This window comes from Myxine glutinosa, chromosome 10, assembly GCF_964187855.1.
Source record: "Myxine glutinosa chromosome 10, kmMyxGlut1.1, whole genome shotgun sequence".
NCBI classification, from domain to species: domain Eukaryota; kingdom Metazoa; phylum Chordata; class Myxini; order Myxiniformes; family Myxinidae; genus Myxine; species Myxine glutinosa.
In genome coordinates this window covers 44,419,534-44,441,993 of record NC_136270.1, presented here as the reverse complement: position 1 = coordinate 44,441,993, position 22,460 = coordinate 44,419,534, and the positions used below count along the sequence as shown (strand labels likewise).

Here is a 22,460-nt window from a genome sequence, read left to right as displayed (position 1 = left end):
TTGTATACAAGATCGAGGCTCGTGTAAGAGCTAACATTAATCACAAAAAAAAACAGGCACATAAAACATATGATAAAGGGAGCGGGAGACAAGATGGAGAGACCTGGAGGGAGGAGTGGGATTGAAGAGAGTGAGGGAGCTTGTTCCAGAGGCGGGAGAAAAGAGGAATGAACAACTCGGAGTGAAGGTGAGCAGAGAGTCTTGATTTTGGCAATATTTCACCATAAGAGGGTTGCTGGCAGATCTTGTGCGACCTGTAGGAATATTTGGGGGACAGAGCACAGAGAGAGCTGGGGAAGCACGGCCGGAGAGGAGTCGGTAGAAGACAGAAAGACCACCAACCTGCCTGCGGGGAGTGAGAGAAAGGCCCTCAGAATCAGCTTCATCGCGGGAGATTCCAATGATTCTGAACGCTTTGGTTTCAACAGCGTGAAGCCGAGCTAGGTGTGAGGCAGGAGTACCGGCCCAGAGGGGAGAGCAGTGTTCCATTGAGCTGCGGATGAAAGCCTTGTATGTGGTGAGATTTTGAAACCCGCATTGGAGAAAACAATCCAACACACATGTAAACGTAACTATACATGTTACACACACAACTCTTTGTTAAAAATTTTTTTTAATTTTGAGGTGGGGAAAATACAATTGTAGTGTGAGGAGTGAATAAATAAACATCGATGGTAAATTCATTTAATGACGAGATTCCCTGTGACAAACATCACAATCAATATCCGGTAGCTAAAGCTAAATCGTAAATGTATCCACCAGCGTTGACATTATTAATTTACCCTTCAAAGTGACGGTCATTTTGCTTTTACCGTCACTTTGACCCTGCAGGTTATTGACCAGGTATCTCTCTCTGCACCGTCTCGGTCATTTTTCGAAGATCCCTCGTGGCTCGTAATCATGAAAACGTGAAACGACGGTTAACGTGTGCGCATGCGCAAGTGTCGTAAAATTGCCGTGCTGTGGTTTTCGGTTTACGGTGCAATTTACGGCAAGCGGCCTCGTCTGATAGTTGTGAGTGAGTGAGTGAGTGAGTGTTTGAGTGTCGACTTGAGCCGAATTTTGCGAGTGCTTCACACTACATTGGTAACCACAGCAGTTCCAATACTCCCGATGTGTATGAAATTTGCGTTTGTCGCACTTTGCGCGTTTTTACCGTAAATTTGACTTGTGACGCGATTGAGCGAATTGTGCTGTTTCATCATCGTATTCGTAGTTCCTCGATGGGCGAACGAGTACAATGTTCTTTTTTTAAATTTTTATAGTTTTCATGTCTTTGTTCGATAACGAGTCGATTGCATTTATCATTTTATTACATTCTTATTTTCAGTTGAAGTAAAGAGCGGTATAACCACAGGAGTATTGCATTGGACAAGGCTCGACAGGTAACATGGTACGTACCCTCGACTTTCTCATTCACATCCAACATTGTGGTTTTGTGGTTATAAGTTTACATGTGGTTTATTCTTCTTCTTCTTCTTCTTCTTCTCTCCTTCCCAATGACGTCAACACTCGGTAGTCCCGCAGATATGATTCTCGAACAACAATCTTTTCTCCCGAAGGTAAGTTATGATGTCTGCTAATACACTGTACTTGTACCGATACTGTAATGCAACCATTGACTGTCTATGTAACTCCTGTCCTGATTATTTAAATGTCTGTTATTTCGGGACATTTTCCTGTGTATCTCACATTTGTTATGGCTTGCTTTTAAAATGCAAAATCGCTCGATACAACACAACAACAACACAACATGCATTTTAAGGCCATTTTCCCTGCAAGAGCGGGGGTTAGCCTTGCGGTCCCCATGACAATCTTCTCCATTTTGCCCTATTTTCTGCATCTCTCCTTGTTAATCCCCTTGCCCGCATTTCTTCTTCCACCATCTTTAGCCAAGTCTTTCTCGGTCTTCCCCGTCCTCTACTTCCTTCTACATTCATTTCCATCACTCTTCTCAACCAGTCACTTTCATCCTTCCTCAACACATGACCAAACCATCTCAACCTGTTCCTCTTCACAGCATCAATCACAGGCTCTATTCCCATCATCTTTCGCAATTCATCATTTGTCTTCCTCTCTCTCAACGATACTCCGCACATCCACCGAACCATTCGCATTTCCACCCTTCCTTCGTTGCTGCTCTACGTTAATTACCCATGTCTCGCTCCCATAAATCATAACACTTCTCACACATGCAGCATACACCTTTCCCTTCAGCTTCAGCGACACTCCCCTCCTCATCAGCACGCCACTCAGTTCCCGAAACTTCTTCCATGCACATCTCACTCGAGCAACCGTTGCCGAGTCTGATCCACCTTCTCCATTCAGCATGTCTCCGAGGTAGCAAAATGTTTTCACACCTTCCAGCTTCACACCATCTCGAAGATCCAACTCAACATTTCCTCCATCTGCAGCTCCCTCTGTGCACACCTTACATTTGAATGTAGCTGCCACACTGGTTAATGATCATCTCAGACCACTACATTTTTGATGAACCCACTCAGCGCACATTGTACACTGAATGGAGTTCACTCCGACACCCTTCCTGCACACAGCACACGGCCACTTCCCAGTTCTTTCCTCCTCACCACATGCTTTACCACTTGCCATCACCTTCGTCTTTCCGATATTCACCTTCAGACCTTTTGTCTCCATACATTCCTTCCACTTGTTCATCTTTTCCTTCAGTCCATCCATACTTTCCGCAATCAACACCAGATCATCTGCATACAACAACTCCCACGGTAAACCCTCCTTTACATTCTGAGCCAGCACCTCCATCACGGCTACAAATAGTAGTGGACTTAGTACGGACCCCTGATGCACTCCCACCTTCACCTCAAACTCACCACTGTTCCCGTCCTTCGTCCTTACAGCTGTGCGCGCTCTTTTGTACATTGCCATCACTACTCTGATCAACCATTCCTCCACTCCTAACTTCCTCAATGCCCATGTCAATACTTTGCGTGGAACCCTATCGAATGCTTTCTCCAGATCAACAAACCCAAGAAACAACTTCTTCCTCTTCTCCATGTACTTCTCCTGCAACTGCCTCAATAAAGAGCACGTCTGTCGTTCCTCTTCCTGGCATAAATCCAAACTGCATTTCGTCGATCTTCACTTTCTTCCTTATCCTCCTCTCCAACACCCTTTCCAATACCTTCATTCCATGCTCCAATAACTTTATCGCTCGGTACGAGCCACACTCCAGAGGGTCACCTTTCCCCTTGTATAGAGGGACGAGGTTACTCAGTTCCCAATCCACTGGAATGCGGCCTTCTTTCACCACCAGATTACAGATCTCTGTCATTCTCTTCACACCCCAACTTCCTGCTGCCTTCAACATATCTCCCACAACTCCCGTCGGCCCTCCCGCTTTTCTACCCTTCATTGCTTTTATCGATTCTGTTACGTGGTCCCCTCGGTGACGACCTGGTCTCGGTGACCCCCGGACCGTGAGAGGAACTTCGCCAGAAAGTTGAATTATATATGCGCTTTCGCAACGCAATCCATATGAATTCCACCCAAGAGAAAACTGATTTTCAATGATATATTTCAATGGTAATGATACCATACAATTTCAATGATACAATCAAGGATATATTCCCCGAGCAATCCACCATCAACAATTCACACTCAACAATCAATCCCCTAGATGATTAAGATGGCCATCTTACATACGTGTGTCCCCTTTTGTACTCACGACCCCCTTTGGTCTCTGTCCCTCACAATGTCTCTGGGCCCCTCCTGACCAAGATGATGGTCAGCTTCGCCGCACTCGGGCGGTTGAACGAACCCCGGGTGGACGTGTTTCCACCGGGCATGTATCGTACCGGGAACCACGGCTGCAGCCCCCTCGTGGCCACGCGAAGCGGGTACTGTAAAGCAAGCAAAAGCCACGCGCCGCTTGCAACGCGTGTTAGGCCCCAACGTGCGACCCGTACGCGTCTTTGTAGACGGTGCCGCGAACGGTGCCAGACACTGGGTCGGTGCGCGGCCCCACGGCAGCTTGACGTGTCCACCGGGTAGGTACACGTCCCGGTAACTCCTCTCGCCAGACGGGCTTGGGAACGCCGCTTTTCCACGCGGCTCAATATCGATCCCACCTCTCGTCGGAGCGGGGCGAGGAAGAAGAATCCTCGTCGCTTCTCTCGACCTCGTGTCTTTCTTCTTCCGTTTCCGGTCTCTTTTTCCAGAAGGGCTCCTGACCCTCCAACCACAACAACCCTTAATCGACTACACATTGATAAGCAAAGACCTGAATAGTAATTCACATAAATATGTAACACTTCCTCAACTTCCTTCTCAGTTATATTCTCTGCCGGTCCTAAAACTGGGTTACTCTCCATGTTGCCATCCCATTCATTCTCTGTATTCAACAGCATTTCCATATATCTTTTCCATCTTCCTTTAATTCCATCTGGGTCGACAACGATTTGTCCCACTTCATCCTTCAAGCAACTCACCCCCATCACATCACACCTCTCTTTCGCTATCTGCTTTGCAATCCTGAATACTGCTTTCTGACCCTCTTCCAAATCCAAGCGTTCTCCGAACATTTTCCTCCATGCCTCCTGTGCCTTTGCTACCTCTTTCTTTGCAGCCTTCCTGGCTGCCTTATAACTTTCATGCTCTGCTGTTTCTGCTCCCGTACCCTTCGCCTTCTGCCACTCCTTGAACTTCTTCCTCTTCTCGTCAATCCTCTTTCCAACTTCATCATCCCACCACCATGTTTCCGAGTGCCTCGGTGGTCCTTTTGTCCATCCACATACCTCACCAACGGCTCCCAACAGACTAGCTTTCATTGACATCCAACCACTTTCAAGCTCAACCACATCTACTCTACCCTACTCAGCCTCTCTTTTAATGCCTCCCTTACTGTCACCTCTTTCAACCTCCACACCTTCTTTCTTGGTTGGTACTTCACCTGCCGAGCTCTCCTCGCACCTTTCACCCTTATGTCGCAGACAACCAAGTGGTGCTGTGAAACAGCCTCCTCCCCCGGGATCACCTTTGTGTCCCGGAGGTGCCCCCTATCTCGCCTACGCACCAGCAGGTAGTCAACGGTTGTCGTCGACCCACCTGACGTGTATGTAACAAGCTTATTATCCTCTTTCTGGAACTGAGTATTACAAATCAACAAATCAGCTCCATCAGCAAACTCCAAAATCCTTTCACCTTCTCCATTTCTCACACCATATCCGTAACCCCCATGAACTCCCTCAAAACCATCCATACTCCTTCCCACATGTCCATTTAGGTCTCCTCCTACCACAACAACTTCCTCATCTTTCACGTTTTCCATCAGCTTCTCTATCGCACACCAGAACTTTCCTTCTCTTCATCGCTTCGACCAACCTGCGGAGCATATCCCGAGATGACGTTCACCAAGAGCTTTCCAATCATCATTTTCACCATCATCAACCTATCACTCACTCTAGTCACACTCACCACACTGTCTACAAACTCCTCAGAAAACAGGACACCAACACCATTCATGCCCTCCAGGCACCCTTTTTTTTTTTTTTTTTTTTTTTTTTTTTTTTTGTATACAATATCGAGGCTCGTGAAAGAGCGAACATTAATCACACAGAAAGACAAACCGACACATAAAACATATAACATAGGGAGCGGTAGACAAGATGTTGGAGAGAGGGGGAAGGACACAAACACAACATTTGAGAGCAGGGACCGAGAGACATGGAGACATCGAGAGATCTGAGAGAGGGCGAGGGCTTTGGGGGGGGGGGGGGGCGTGGGAAGGGGGCAGTGGGAGAGGTATAAAACATATGGACACTGCCAGGTCTTCCAGGAAAGAAGTTGGAATTTCAAACAAGGTGGATCTGGGGTGAATTAGCGGGGGTAGAAAAGATCAAGGTTTTGGATGGGGGAAGATAAGAGATGGTGGTGAACAGCTGTTTTAAAGACCTGGAGGGAGGAGTGGGATTGAAGGGAGTGAGGGAGTTTGTTCCAGAGGCGGGAGAAAAGAGGAATGAAAGAGTGAAGGTGAGCGGAGAGCCGAGATTTCGGCAGTTTAACCATCAGAGGGTTGCTGGCAGATCTTGTGCGACCTGTAGGAATATTTGGGGGACAGAGCACAGAGAGAGCTGGGGGTGCAAGGCCGGAGAGGAGTCGGTAGAAGACAGAAAGACCACCTACCTGCCTGCGGTGAGTGAGTGAAAGGCCCTCAGAGATAGCTTCATCGCGGGAGATTCCAATAATTCTGAAAGCTTTGGTTTCAACAGCGTGAAGCCGAGCTAGGTGTGAGGCAGGAGCACCGGCCCATAGGGGAGAACAGTATTCCATTGAGCTGCGGATGAAAGCCTTGTATGTGGTGAGGAGCTCAGGTGTGCCGAGGAAGGACTTCGCACGACGGAGGATGCCCAGTCGGCGACTGGCTTTGGAGGCCAGCTTGGAAATGTGGTTTTCCCAAGAAAGATCATGGCAGATAGTGAGACCCAAAATCTTGAGCGACAGAACTTCTTGGAGAGGATTGTTGAGAAAGTAGATGGGAGGGTTGTCCAGTCGATCTTTTCGGAGAGACATAGTAAGAGTGTGAGATTTGTCAGGATTGAAAGACATGTTCCACTTGTTTGACCAGTCAGTGATTTTGTCCAGGTCTTCAGAGAGTGAGGAGGCAGCAGACTGCCGATCTGAGGGAAGAGGAATGGAGCGGCAGAGAGTGGAGTCATCAGCAAAGAGATAGAGAGGATTTTCGAGAGAGTCAGAGAGATCATTGATGAAGACCAGAAAAAGCACGGGGCCCAGAACACTGCCTTGGGGAACTCCAGCCTGAACAGGAAGAGGAGATGAGAGAAACCCATTCAGGGCCACACGTTGACGACGACTAGAGAGGAAGTCCGCCAGCCATGCGTGGAGATTTCCATGGATACCAAAGGAGGAGAGTTTGGTGAGCAGAGCGGGGTGCCAGACCGTGTCGAAGGCACGTGATATGTCGAGGGAGACAGCTCTAATTTCCTGTTTGGCATTGAGGACCTCCATCCATTGTTGAGACAGCAGAAGCAGAATGTCCAGAGTAGAGTGACCTGGTCTGAAACCAAATTGATGATCAGAGATCAAGCCATTGGAGAAGAGGAAAGATTTCATATCAGAAGCAATGATGGATTCCATGACTTTGCTGATAATTGGGAGAAGGCTGATTGGTCTGTAGTTGCTAGGATCTGTTTTTGCACCTTTTTTGTGCAAAGCGGTGATGTTGGCTGATTTCCAAGCAGATGGCAGTTGACCTTGAGCAAAAGAGAGGGCGAAGAGAACAGAGAGAGGGTGAGATAGAGCAGCAGAGCAGGATTTTAGGACCCGTGGGCTGATGCCGTCGGGTCCAGTTGCAGAATCAGAGTCGAGGGTTGACAGAAACTTTTCCACCTTGTCAGGAGGAAAGGACACGGAGTCCAGGAGCAGCAGGGTACGACTGGGTATGGTGGGTACAGAGAGGGATGGGTTTGGGACACAATATTTAGAGGCAAACACAGAGTTGAGGCATTCAGCTTTTTCACGTGCGGAGTCAGCTGTGTAGCCGTTTGAGGTAAGGGAGGGGATGGAGGGGGAACAAACACCAGAAACGGATTTGACCAGACGCCACCAGGATTTGGAAGAGGGAGACAGATAAGAGAGTTCGGTCTTGAGAACGGAGAGATATTGTTTCCTGGCTCTCCTGAGGGTGGACACACACTTGTTTCGGGCTTTGTGAAAGGAAATGAGATTTCCTTCCGTTGGATTTGCTTTCCAGGAGACGAAGGCAAGTTGTTTCTGGGCAACAGCCTCACCACAAGATTCCGTGTACCATGGACGGGAGGAAGGGTATGACAACTGAAGACGAGATGGGATAAATCTGTGCATGAGAGAGAGCAATTTACTTTGGAAGAATTCCCAGGATGAGTTGATGTCAGAGGTGGTAGAGATGGGAGACCAGTCCAGATGATTGATGGCTGCTTGAAGACCGTGCCAGTTGGCCTGAGTGAAATGCCAGACTCGTCGACGCTGAGCAGGCTCCCTGAGGATGGTCAGAGAGATGTCCACTTTAACAAGGACATGATCAGATGTTCCGATCGGAGCAGAAGAAGAGCAGCAGACATTTTCAGGGAAGTTAGTCATAACCAAGTCCAGAAGAGAAGATGTTCCGTTGACTGAGATCCGGGTCGGGAAATTGACAGATTGTGTCAGTCCCAGTGAGTCGCAGAAGTCCTTTGCTGAGGAGCCATGGCTGGTGAGAGAGGTACCCACACCCAGCCAACTGGCATGATGACAGTTGAAATCACCACATATGAGGAAGAGAGAGTTGGGATGAGTAGATAGAAGTTGGTCCATATCATCAGACAGCGAGATGTAGATGGAGTCATCACTGTTTGGTGGACGGTACAACACACATATGAACAAGAGGTGGGAGCGAAGGGGAAGCCGTAGCCAGAGGTATTCCTGGGGGTGAGGTGGAGAGAGTGCAGTGCAGGGCGAGTGAGGAAGAGAGTTTTTGATAAAGATAGCAACCCCGCCTCCAGGACGAGGCTCAGGTCTATCATACCGGAGGAGGGAGTAGCCCGGGAGAGATACTATGGAATCAGAGACATCATAAAGGAGGAAAGTTTCTGTTAAGCAGATCACGTCTGGTTTGACAGAAGCAACCTGTATGGAGAGATCGGTTAAGTTTGAACGAAGGCCCCGGATGTTTGAGGTCCATACCGTTAATGAAGAGGAAGGGGGAGCATCAGATACAGAACAGGGGGGAGGACGGGTAGGGTAAGATGTGGAAGAGGTGGAAGAGGTAGGGAGAGCTGTTGAAGGTGTGTCAGAGATTTCAGAATAGCTCGGAGAAAGGGAAGGATGGGGCGGACAAAAGGTTTGATGGTGATTGGGTGAGCCACAATGAGGTGTTATTTGAGGAGGGGGAAGAGCGAGGCAGAAGGTTGGGGGAGATGGAGGTGAGAGTTTGAAGGGGGAAGAAGCGGGGAGGACGCTTTGAGGAGGGGGAGTGAGCGGGGGGAAATTGAGAAGCAATGAGGGTGGGGAGATTTGAAGGGGAGGGGTGAGGGGGGAGTTTGGGAGGGAAGGGACAAGGGGAGGGATTTGAAAGGGATGGGATATGGGGGAGATTTGGAGGGGAGGGTTGAGGCAGGAGTCTAGGAGGGGAGGGGCGAGGGGGCGTCTTGGCGGGGAGGGGTGAGGGGGTAGTTTAGGAGGGAGGGGGCAAGGGGGGAGATTTGAAAGGGATGGGTGATGGGGAAGATTTGGAGGGGAGGGGTGATGGGGAAGATTTGGAGGGGAGGGGTTATGGGGAAGATTTGGAGGGGAGGGGTGAGATTGGATTTTTGAAAGTGTACGATTTATGGGAAACGAACATTTATTGCAAAATGAGTTTCTTGTGACCTTCGAGTTAAAAATACGTTTAAGGACGCTGGATGGAGGATGGAGTGCAGGAGAGTTTAGGGAATGTAGAACAAAGGCACTATAGGAGATGGATATTTTTTTTGGGATGAATTGATTTGGTGAGCAAGTCGAAAGCAGCCTTTTAAAGAAGAAGAAGAAAAAGGTGTTATAAAATATGACGGAATACATAACTTGAGGGGAAAGTGTAAACATTGAAGGTTAATGAGTGAAAACTATCTGGGGAAATGGGGGAGAAACACGTGGTCGAAGAACGAACGAACGAATAAGAATGAATAAACGAATGAGAACAGAGAAGGAAATGTTTTTTTTTTGTTTTTGTTTTTTTTTGAGTTGAGATTTACACAAGGAAGTAGGCTATGGGTGAAAAGACTGGGAATACAGAGAACGAAAGTTATTGGATCACAAACGACGGACCACTGAGAGAAAAACAAAGCCTCAAGGTTGTACAGTGCACACTGTACAAGGCCTTGCTCGCGACACGGCAAACAGACGATCAATTTATGAAAGATAAACACCGAGAAACAACCAAAGTTGCACACAATAACTTCACACACCGAAAGATAAATACAGTTTCGACAAAATACAATTGTGAACAGACAGAACTTGCCACACAAACTTGTATTTCTGTCCCTGCCTACCCTTCACCATTCTCCAACCACTTCGCTTCCATCTCGTCTCTTGCACACAACATATGTCCACTCTTCTTCTGACCAATACTTCCACCACTTCTCCTGATCTCCCTGTCATTGTCCCTACATTCCATGTCCCAAACCTCAGAAACAGATCTCCACTTCGGGCTGCACCCTGCCCATATGTACTTGTAATTGTCATGGTTCTCTTTTTGAGGCAATGTTTTTATGGCCGGATGCCCTTCCTGACGCCAACCCTCTTAGTCGTCTCTTACGACACGCAGGGATACGGTGTACCTATTCTGACCAGGGTACACACTGGGAAACGTTTAAAACATGGAAATTCTGGGGGGGGGGGGGGGGGGCGTAAGCATCACGGCTGCAGTTTAAACATATTCCAACAATATCCAAACAGGACCATGAAAACCATGAAAAACAATCTGGGAAAAGTCTCCAAGCGAGAACGTGGTTTTGAGAAAGAAGGAGCAGAGGCGGAAGAAAAACGAGATACAGGGGGCGGGGCACAAGTCGAGATGAGGAGGAGAGCGAACAAGCACGTGTCTGGGAGGATAGAAAGAATCAATATAGAATTCTTTGTCTATCTGTTTGTCCTGTTTTTAAAAACGCCGGACAAAGGGTAAGATGCTCGCGAGAGGCAGGGGGGAGAAAAGAAAATCGATGTTAAACGATATTCTTATTCCACCATTGTATTGTACTAACAAAGCCCATGGTAAAAAATACCACGATACCAAAGAGGAAAAGAAGAAGAAGAAGAAGAAAAATAAGCTTTTATTTTTGCGCTGGTTTAAAGAGTTCAAAAATAGGAGGATATATAATGTTTCATAACCGTATATATATATATATATATATATATATATATATATATATATATATATATATATATATATATATATATATATATATTGTAACGGTTTTGAGAAGTGTAACGGTTTTTGAGAAGTGTAACAATTTTGGAGGAAGTGTAACGAATGTGAAAAGTATGGTTTTGTTGTGTGTAACACCCTCGTAATGTAAATAATGGTCGCAGCCGTCCTCCTAGTTAATTCCATGAAACTTACACGCAGGCCACGATATATCTTTTTAAATAGTGTATTTCCTTATTCTATGTAGGCTAAATATGTGTTTCCCACTAGATTGACTTTGCATTGTATCAAACAAAATAAGCGTAGGCCCTTTCAATTTCCCCAAACATCTTCGCTCTCCAAAGTTCCTTCCAAAAGGGGTGCGGGTGGTGTTCACTCCCGCAAGCCGCCATTGCCCATGTGCTAATCTCGGAGAAGAAAGGCGTGTCTCCACCTCGTCATAGAGGGGAGGAGTGAGCCAACCCCACTTGGCCAACCAGCACCGCGGTTAGCGACCCGGTAGGCGTGCCCTCGCAGCCGGCGGCTTGATTCCGCCCGGAGTAATAAAAGGGACTGGAAGGGACTGCTTCACCAGAACCAGACGGGAGATGAGCGAAGAGGTGACATACGAAAGGAGCGGTGAGATGCGAGACGCTCCAAGCCAAAGAGGAGAGGTACTCGGAGCGGAAACCAGCTAAGGAGAGACGCGCTGAAATGAGGGAGACGGCTCCACCAGAAGGAGAGGAGCAGGTGGAATCGGGCCAGCGCGTGACGTCTACAGCATCGGCAGCGGATACGCGACCGAGGGTTTTCCCGCCAAAAACGCGAGGAATTGAGAGCTGCTACCTCCGACCCTGCCTCCCTCTCCAGCAACCCACCTCCGCCATCCCTGCCTGCAATTTCCCCCGTGTAAGTGTGAACGTCGTCTGTCCTACTCGTTGTCCTGGGGTTAAGTAAATTGAATAGTTTAAGCTAACGATGCACTGTGTGACTGCTTCTTCCATCCATTGCTGTAAATAATTTTGGTCGCTCTTTCTTTTTGCTTGTGTGTGTATAATAAATCTGTTCTTCCTCCGTACTCTGTCTTCTTCTCTTTTCCTTCTCTTCCGGTCGCTTTAGAGTTTTCCAGATTGGGCAGCTGCGGTGCGATACGGCCAAAGTTCTGGGTGAATCGGGTTCTAATCGGGGAGTAACTGTTCGGTCGCGGAGCCTTCGCTCGGCAAAGTAACATCCTAAACCGCGATCAGTAACAATTGTTGTCAGGAGTTGGGATTCGGACCTGGGACTAAATTTGTTAGGCCCAAATTTTGGAACACCAATTGTGTTATTAAGTAACAATTGGTGTCTGGGAGTGAGATTTGGGGCCCGAACCAAATTTTTAAAACATCTAGAAAAAATTTGGTCAAAATTTGGAGCGGACGAAATTTGTTTTGTTTTAAAGCAAAACCCGAATTTTGAAATCGCGCCATGGCTGGTCAAGGCGACGGGATGCCGGTGGGAGAGATAGACGGGGTAGAATCGACCCAGGACCTCAGGGAAATGTATGTGGAGGAAAGGGAGGAGGAGAAAAATGGCAATGTGGTTGCGGAGGTTTCAGACGCACAAAATGGCGCTCTCGCGCATGTGGTTGAGGGGGCCACGGTCGTGGAACCAATGAGCGCGGCCCAAATACAAGCCTTCATGGCCCAATTCATGGTGGAAATGCAGAAAAAAAACGACAGTATGGAACAAATGGAAAGCAGAATGATGGGGGCCCTTATGGGGCAAATGGGGGTAATGGGGAACCGGATTGATGCTCAGGGTGAGCGATTGGAGGGCCAAATGGGGGTAATGAGGGACGAAGCGAGGGGTACCGGTGAGAAGTTAGACAATAATTTTGAGGGGTTAGACAACGGGATAAAAGAGGTGAAAAATGGGTTAATGGGGTTAGAAAATAGGATGGAGGACAAATTGCGGGAAATAGGGGAACAATCTGCCCGGGAAATCAAACGAATGGGAGAGCAGATAGAGGAGGTAAAAATCGGGGTAGAAACCAAATTGGATGCTCAGAGGGATGAATTGGGACAGATGAGGGTGGCATCTACAAAGGAGATGGAGGAGATACGACGAGGTGTGAGTGAGGAGGTTTCGGGGCTACGCGAGGAGGTAAAGCGAGGTGAGAAGCGTATGGAGAAAGAGGTGAGAAATAATACGGCAAAGTTACAGGGGGGGAATAGAAGATCTGACGGAGGAGGTGGAACAGCTGACAGAGGGACAGACGGAGTTAGTGGAGCAGGTTCAAAAGAACACTGCGGTACTAGGAGGGTTAAAGGCGACACAAAAAGAAATTAAAAACGAATTAATAGCGACACAGAGGCAATGTCAGATGGTGCGTGAGGAACTGACAATGAGGGTGGACGAGGTGACAGAGATAATGGAGACAAAGGACCGGCAGGTGAGGATGCACATAGAGACGGTCACGGTAGCCTTAGAGGACGAACTTGAGGAGACGCACCGAGAAATAAAAGAGGTTAAACAAAAATTAGAGGAAGTGGAAGAAGAGGTGAGTGAAATTAAGAAGGGACGGACAGAAACTAAGAGGGAGATAAAGGAGGAGGTAATGGAATTGGTACAAGGTCGGTGCTCAACTCATAATGTGATGCTCACTAACCAAATAAAGAGTTTGCAGGTGGCAAAAGAGGGGCGGAGACGAGGTGCCAAGGTGAGTGGCGAAATATTCGGCAAGGTATATGATGTGAGGAAAGCTTCAGTCGGCTTGGGGATTGGTTTAGACCCGGGTGTTCGTGAAAGGCCGTTGGTGAAGTGTGCGACAGGTCTGGTGTGCGAAGAAAGAGGTGTGCGAGAATGTCCGACCATGGGGTGTGTGAGGAAAAAGTGCACGCCGAGGAGTGAGTGTGCCGTCAAGAGTGAGTTGGTCGAAGCGCGTGTGCGAGGGGGTACATGGAAGCGCGGTGTGGTAAGTGTTACGGAGGAAGTAACGAAAGAGTGTGCGCGAGAAAGGTGTGTAACGGACGGGTGCATGAGGAAAGAGTGCGCTGGCAAGAGTAAGGGTGAGTGCGCGACCGAGAGTGGAGGTGAGAGTAGTGAGAGTGACACGGAGCGTGAGTTGGTTGTGACAGGTGAGCGAGGATGTACACCTGGAATGGAAGGATGCACACCTGGAATGGTAGAGCGTGAGTGGGAATGCACAATGGAGTTGGTCGTGAGGCACGTGGTTGGGTGTGCGAGTGAGAGCACCCCTGTGATAGTCACAGAGGAGGTGACCGAGGAGGGGGCGCGAAGAGGTGTGTTGGTGAGGTGTGCGAGCGACGAATGTGTGCCAAGGTGTTCGGTGGTCAGGTGTGTGACCAAGTCTGTGAGCGGAATGAGTGTACCGAGGTGTGTAAGGAAAGGTACGAGGAGCATGGGAACAGCTGGAGGTATGAGCAAGAAAGGGGTAGCGTATGCGTGTAAGAATCCAGGTGAGGCATCGACGGTAACCGGGTTAGAGGTTAGAACGACTTATAGCCGAATCGGGCCCTCGGTGCGTGCCGGGCTTCGCGTGCCGCGAGAACCAGCGGGGATCCGAGCCGCGGCGGGTTCGAAAGGACCGCCGTACGCGATCCACGCTGGGCCTCGCTTGGAACGGCCGCGTCCGGGCTCCACTAGGCGGAGCGGGCAGCCCGATAGGAAGGGTCGTCATGGCGACCACTTTTTATTGAGACGTTCCGGCAGGTCGAGATCGGGAAATTGGATGGCTCCGCGCCGAGGTGGTGTGTGGGATCTCGGCACGGGTAAGCCCCCGTCCCTGCACCGAGTGCCGGACGCATCCAGCCGCTGGCACAAAAGAACCCGTGTTCATTGCTCGGCTGTACGAAGCCGAGCTTTAGAAGGGAATTGGCGCACCGAGAGGATGTAATAAGTAGACGAGTGATGAGGTTAGTGTTTTGGACCCAAAATTAGAAAAAGGCGAAATTTGATGATTGGTACGGTGATTGGCAGATGATTGGCAGAATTTTTGATTGGTTGGATTTAGGTGTGCGAAATTGATAGGACCTCCCCAATGTGGTGGGATGGCAAATCCACCATCCCTCACAGGTGGGGCAAATGCGCAATAGCTTATGGGGTGTATGGCAGTGAAAACTAGCCCGGGTGGGTTAGGATATATCGTGTGTAGGGATCTAGCGAAGATGACATTAGGTAACATTAAGATTAGTTAGTGACTGATACCTGTAGTGGGGACGCAGGTAGTTTAGTGTGGATGATAATGACGTGGGAGCGCAATAGTTTAAAGGGGCGACTGGGAAGCGCAAGTTTCAGAGGGGAGTAGTTAGCTGAGATGATGCCGTGTGTGTGAGGATTGAACAGGTATGATTGCACAGGTGTGCAACAACAGGTGTATGTGGCTATGTGGAATAAATGGTAGTGTGGAATATCTGGAGTATTGGAATGGATGGTCGTGGAGTGAGTATGGTGGAAATTGTGGAGTGGAGTGGATGGTGCGAAGGTGTGAATGGGGGAAGAGTAAACCCCCATCACGGATACCCGGGGCGGGTAGAGTAAGTGTTAGGTAGAGGGTATAGGTAAATTGTGGTTGGATATTGGCATCTGTGGTGCGGGTGAAAGAATGGTCTTTGGATGGGTGCATTAGTGTTGTGGAAATGGCTGGGTGTGTAGCCTGTTAGTGTGTGTAGTTGGTTGGGCGCTCCACCACTGTGAGGATGTCGGCCAGGTGAGGCCGCAGGTGGGCTCTGGGAGCCGGTAGTTGTGGATGGGGCCCGAGGATCCGGTGGACGGACCCGGGTAGCCCAGTGCCAGAGGGCACCAAGGGGTGACAGAGCCAGGAGGGGCCTTCCCAAATTAGATAGGTTAGGTGAGGAGCTAGGTAAGCTCGGGTGGCAACTGCAGTGGTGGAGGTGTGCAGGTGGGTAGACCTGCTGGGAGAGCTACACGTCACAGCCCAGAAATTGTGCAAGGGCACCGGGAGATGAATCGGGGGAGTGAGACCCCAAATTGAGAAGCACCACAGTTTGGTCAATGGGAATTGGTTTTTAGAACCCATAGTGTAAGTTGGCCAATGGATTGGCAGGGAGAGACCCCGGGTAGTGTAAAGTGTGTTAATGTCATTTAGAAAGTAGTTAGGATGAAGTCTCCTCGCACCATCTGCATCCACTCACCTGAGGTGACAGGTACTCCACACCATGCCATGGTTTGATTATTTTTTATGATGCAAATGTTTGGATTGTGAGACGCATCATGACGTGGGTGTGACATTGTGCTTTGTTGTTCCATCTCTTCCTCCTTATGAGGATTGATGATGAATTGGGTGATGGCAAATTTTGGTTAGAGGGATTGTGGAGACGAATTTGGTATAGGAGAAATATGGGGAAGACGTGACAGTAGTGACGAATTTGTAAATGTGTAGATTTTTTACATATGGGGTAAGGGCAAGGGTAGTGTAGGTGACAGGGGGGTGACGTACGGTAGGGACGAGCTTTCTCACTTCGCCCTCCGTACGCATTTCGCCTTGCATTGCCTTATTGATGTGTACCCTTGTGACCTTACCCCTCGCTCAATTGTCTCTTTTGTCTCCCACATGACCTGTGCGCCATTGGGGGCCGAGGGGAGCGTGCGTGAGGTGGCCATTGTGCGCACGAGATTCCCAGAACCAGCATGCATTGCGTTGATGTACCACTTTATGGACCACTGTTCTGCGGCCAAGTACCACTTGATGGACCCCAGGTTCTGGGGCAGGGCACCTCTGTTGGAGACCGGCCATAGTGGCCAGGGAATCTTGCTTGCGGACCTCGGTAAGGTGGCACCTATGCCAAACAGGTGGACCACCCTTAGTTGGCCCCTGAGGCCCTAAATAAAAACGAACACAAGTTGTGCTTTTTATTATTTCCAACTCGGCCGCATGAAGCCAGAAGACGTCGGGAAGAACATCGGCCCAGCAGAGTAAGAGAAGACCACCACCAGTTGTTTTGTTGTGTTTATTATGAACCATGGTGACTGCGCCCCAGGTGGTGCTTTTGGTGCTTTGTGGTGCTTTTGGTGCTTTTGGGTGATTTGGTGGTATTGGTACTGGTGCATCGATGCAATGCGTGCTGTCTCCTCCCTCCCAACAGGAATTTCTTTTTTTCTTGTTCCCTAAAAAGAAAAAAGAAAAAAAAAAAACACAGGTCCTGGGTTGCGTTGTAAATAAGAAATAACGTCATTGTAAATAATGCTCCCCACCGTAAATGTATAGTTTGAGAATAATTCCGTAATTCGGTTAGCTGTGGGCTTGAGTCTGTTAGACAGGGTGCAATGCAATAGGGGGACATACTTATTTGTGTTTTAAGATTGTCACACTCAGGGTCAGGTTAAAAGTAGAGGGAATTACACCTACGTGTCACACTAAGTTAAAGTTTTGTAGGCCCGAGCGCGGGCCTGAAGAAAGGAGGGTGCAGTGTAACGGTTTTGAGAAGTGTAACGAATTTGAGAAGTGTAACGGTTTTTGAGAAGTGTAGCAATTTTGGAGGAAGTGTAACGAATGTGAAAAGTATGGTTTTGTTGTGTGTAACACCCTCGTAATGTAAATAATGGTCGCAGCCGTCCTCCTAGTTAATTCCATGAAACTTACACGCAGGCCACGATATATCTTTTTAAATAGTGTATTTCCTTATTCTATGTAGGCTAAATATGTGTTTCCCACTAGATTGACTTTGCATTGTATCAAACAAAATAAGCGTAGGCCCTTTCAATTTCCCCAAACATCTTCGCTCTCCAAAGTTCCTTCCAAAAGGGGTGCGGGTGGTGTTCACTCCCGCAAGCCGCCATTGCCCATGTGCTAATCTCGGAGAAGAAAGGCGTGTCTCCACCTCGTCATAGAGGGGAGGAGTGAGCCAACCCCACTTGGCCAACCAGCACCGCGGTTAGCGACCCGGTAGGCGTGCCCTCGCAGCCGGCGGCTTGATTCCGCCCGGAGTAATAAAAGGGACTGGAAGGGACTGCTTCACCAGAACCAGACGGGAGATGAGCGAAGAGGTGACATACGAAAGGAGCGGTGAGATGCGAGACGCTCCAAGCCAAAGAGGAGAGGTACTCGGAGCGGAAACCAGCTAAGGAGAGACGCGCTGGAAGGAGGGAGACAGCTCCACCAGAAGGAGAGGAGCAGGTGGAATCGGGCCAGCGCGTGACGTCTACAGCATCGGCAGCGGATATGCGACCGAGGGTTTTCCCGCCAAAAACGCGAGGAATTGAGAGCTGCTACCTCCGACACTGGCTCCCTCTCCAGCAACCCACCTCCGCCATCCCTGCCTGCAATTTCCCCCGTGTAAGTGTGAACGTCGTCTGTCCTACTCGTTGTCCTGGGGTTAAGTAAATTGAATAGTTTAAGCTAACGATGCACTGTGTGACTGCTTCTTCCATCCATTGCTGTAAATAATTTTGGTCGCTCTTTCTTTTTGCTTGTGTGTGTATAATAAATCTGTTCTTCCTCCGTACTCTGTCTTCTTCTCTTTTCCCTCTCTTCCGGTCGCTTTAGAGTTTTCCAGATTGGGCAGCTGCGGTGCGATACGGCCAAAGTTCTGGGTGAATCGGGTTCTAATCGGGGAGTAACTGTTCGGTCGCGGAGCCTTCGCTCGGCAAAGTAACATCCTAAACCGCGATCAGTAACGATATATATACAGTGGAACCTTGACTTACGAGTGCCCCAACTTACGAGTTTTTCGAGATACGAGCCGTCGCTCGGGCGGTTTATTGCTTTGAGATGCGAGCCGAGATTTGAGTTACGAGCTTTCGCCACCCGGTCACGTGGTTATCTTTCCGTGAAAGTACAGTATCTGTCGTATATCGCTGCATTTTTGTTTTCGCATGTTTCTTTATTTTGAGTTTACGCCGCCAGGTGGGTTCCGGTCACGTGGTTATCTTGACGTGCACGTACAGTATCTCTGTCGTATAGCGCTGCATTTTTGTTTTCGCATGTTTCTTTATTTTGAGTTTACGCCGCCAGGTGGATTCCGGTCACGTGGTTATCTTGACGTGCACGTACAGTATCTCTGTCGTATAGCGCTGCATTTTTGTTTTCGCATGTTTCTTTATTTTGAGTTTACGCCGCCAGGTGGGTTCCGGTCACGTGGTTATCTTGACGTGCACGTACAGTATCTCTGCCGTCAACTTGTTCAGAGTGCCGGCGATAGCTCGCCTTCTCTTTGTGGAAAACACAGTACTGAGAAGAAGAAGAGGATGATGTGCTTGGATATAAAACACGCAATCGTCGAAAAACATGAGCGAGGTGCCGAGGAGGACGTATATAACAGCAGAGGAGAAGAGCATGCCAGGCCACAACTTGTTCAGAGTGCCGGCGATAGCTCGCCTTCTCTTTGTGGAAAACACGGTACTGAGAAGAAGAAGAGGATGATGTGCTTGGATATAAAACACGCAATCGTCGAAAAACATGAGCGAGGTGCCGAGGAGGACGTATATAACAGCAGAGGAGAAGAGCATGCCAGGCCACAACTTGTTCAGAGTGCCGGCGATAGCTCGCCTTCTCTTTGTGGAAAACACGGTGAGATCCTTAACATCCAACAACTAATGGGACGCAAACGGGGCGCCCAGTTTAGCGGTACACACATTGATGAATCACCCTGCCTGTGATTCACCCATGACCGGTTATAGCTAGGTCGGGATTCAAACCCAGGCTGGACAGTTTAGACTTTAGAGTCAAGTGTGCGTACCTCCAGTCCAGGCCATCCTGCCAACTTGTATGCTGCATACAGGTGAAATATAAAGCGCGAGATATTTTTATATATACTGTATATTTAAAAAAAAATTGGTGTGGTTTTTGGCGGGCTGGAACGGATTAATAGCATTTCAATGCATTTCAATGGGGAAATTTGATTTGAGATATGAGCAATTTGAGTTACGAGCTCGGTCACAGAACGAATTAAACTCGTAAGTCAAGGTTCCACTGTATATATATATATATATATATATATATATATATATATATATATATATATATATATATAATAATAATAATGCATAATAATGCATTTATTTTATATAGCACTTTTCAGGAAGCCCAAAGACGCTTTGACAGAGTGCAAAACATAATGCATAGCAAAACATAAAAACAATAAAAACAAACATAAAAACTTTTTTTTTTTAAACAATATATATATATATATACATACATATATACACACATATACACACACATATACACACACACAACCTGGTGTTGGCTTAGCAGTTAGGGTGCCGGCTTGGGATCCTAGGATCCTGGGTTCAAATCCCGGTCGATCGCTCAATTAACGCCAGGGGGTTGACTCAGCCTGTCATCCCTCTGAGGTCGGCAAATTGAGTACCAGTTTACTGGTAATTCCCTTTGTGTCGCAAGGGGCGACTAACAGGGTTGGCAGCAGGAAGGGCATCCGGCTGTAAAACATTCCTTCAAAAAGGGGACCACAGTGCCCAAAAAAGGCCAACCCACGCTCTGTGGGGAAAAATGGCCTCGAAAGGTGGTATATATATATATATATATATATATATATATATATATATATATATATATATATATATATATATATATATATATATATATATATATATATATATATAAAAGTCATACCCCGTTTTATGCCATTTCGACCTGCGTCAAATCCGACTTTACGCCACTCTTCTAGAGTAAATTTCAGTTCAGCGAACGTCATTATGTGCGACTTTACGTCACTCCTACATCATCATCTCCTTTATCTCGAAGGAGGAGAAGACCATGCCAGGCTACAAAGTCGCGAAGGAGCAGCTAACGCTAATGCTTGGGGGTGATTGCACCGGCGACTTCAAGCTGAAGCCGCTCTTGGTGTATCTTGGTGTATCATGTGTGTGAGTATGAGGATGAGCTTTAGGTGCAAATGAGGATCTTTGGAATGAACTTGGTGAAATGAGGCAATGGTCTGGGATGACCAGAGAAAGTGAATGAGTGGTGTATTGAGGACATGTGTAATGGTGTTGAGTGATTGACTTGCATGGGGTGCAAGTGGATAAATGGAGAGAATACTTGGTGTGTGGGAATAAATGGTGTGTGGAGTGAGTAGTGTGGATTGAGTAGTGTGGAGTGCATGGTGCGAAGGAGTGGATGGGGGAGGATGGACCCCTTCACGAATACCCAGGGAGGGTAGTTTAAAGTTAGGTAGAGGGAGTAGGTAAATTGTTTGGAAATTGACATCTGTGGTGCAGGGAGTAGCAAGTTGTTGTTGATGCATATCCTTGTAAAGAACCGATCGACGTGTGCATGTGCACATGTGCATGGATTTGCAAATGCCTGCCTGTACGTCGTCGTTTCTGCATATATCGCATCGTCCAAAAATAAAGAAGCAAGCAACTTCGGCCACTCGAGGAAAGACGGGGCACGCCTACGACTCGGAGGCGAGCATCGATCCCCGGGGCGGCCGGGTTCACGGAACCCTGAGCTCGTTCGTTCATCACAGACGACACGACACGACCACCGGTGAAACTGCTCGGACACGTTGGGTAAAGCACGCCATGGTGAAGCGGGCCGCAGAGCCACTCGGCACACAAGCCAGCTCACGGTCGACACGTCAGTGCCAGTCACCCCGTTCGAGGAGAAGACCCGACCGATAAAAAACAACAGAGGGACTCCCGACGGGGAGCGGCAAAGATTCAGGGTGAAGCCGCAGCCTCCTCCAGTTATTTACTCTCGTTTTACGAATTACGTGTTTGTCTTCATTTTAAGGCATTTTTAAGACATTACGCCCGGTTTACGTCAAAAACCGAGTTACGTCACGGCTTATGGAACCAATTAATGACGTAGGCCGGGGTATTACTGTATGTATATAATATAGTGCGCCCGTGATTTGTGGCATAGACATGACCATTGGGCGCCTTCACGTGTAATTTGTGCGAGGCTTTTGTCCGAGTGAGCTTGAGTCGAGAGGGCGAATGTACGGGTTGGGAATGTACGGGTCTCCCTTCCCCCGCCCGGCAACGCCGGTATTGGAGGACGTCACAGGATCGGTGAGTCTCCAAAATCCGCTTCGTGCTGTTGCGAATATGCAGGACTATGTCGCGATTGTTGTGCTGCTCTCCGACCATGAGAACTGCAACGTCATTGTTGACTGGCCCTCCCCCTCCCTTCCCACTCCACCCTACCCCCTCCACCCTACCCCTCCCCTTCTCCCCTCCCCCTCCCCTTCTCCCCTCCCCTCCCTTTTCCCCCTCCCCCTCCCTTTCCCCCTCCCCCTCCCTTTTCCCCCTCCCCCTCCTTTTCCCCCTCCCCCTCCCTTTTCCCCCTCCCCCTCCCCTTTTCCCCCTCCCCCTCCCTTTCCCCCTCCCCCTCCCCCTCCTTTTCCCCCTCCCCTCCCCATCCCCCTCCGTCCTCCCCCTCCACCCTACCCCTCCACCCACCCCCTCCACCCTACCCCCTCCCCTCCCCCCTACCCCTCCCCTCCCCCCTACCCCTCTCCCCCTTCCCCTCCCCCCCTCTCCTCCCCCCTTCCCCTCCCCCCATCCCCTCCCCCCCCCTCCCCCCTCCCACCTCCCCTCCCCCCATCCCCTCCCCACCTCCCCTCCCCCTCCCCCCTCT

The 22,460-nt window shown here is 48.8% G+C and overlaps 1 protein-coding gene across 3 annotated transcripts in view; it reads left to right on the top strand.

The window, feature by feature from the left end:
- The first annotated feature begins 938 nt into the window (after window positions 1-938).
- The window catches only part of PSMA4 (proteasome 20S subunit alpha 4), a 41,295-nt gene continuing 19,773 nt past the window's right edge, over window positions 939-22,460 (top strand). The window contains exons 1-3 of one of the 3 annotated variants that reach the window (XM_068127588.2): window positions 939-1,014; window positions 1,331-1,393; window positions 1,520-1,562. In XM_068127588.2, the coding sequence (XP_067983689.1) occupies window positions 1,391-1,393; window positions 1,520-1,562 (46 nt within the window). In that variant the 5' untranslated portion in view covers window positions 939-1,014; window positions 1,331-1,390. Of the gene's footprint in view, window positions 1,087-1,330; window positions 1,394-1,519; window positions 1,563-22,460 lie in introns of all 3 variants that reach the window. The other 2 variants (XM_068127587.2, XM_068127589.2) reach the window with 2 other exon arrangements.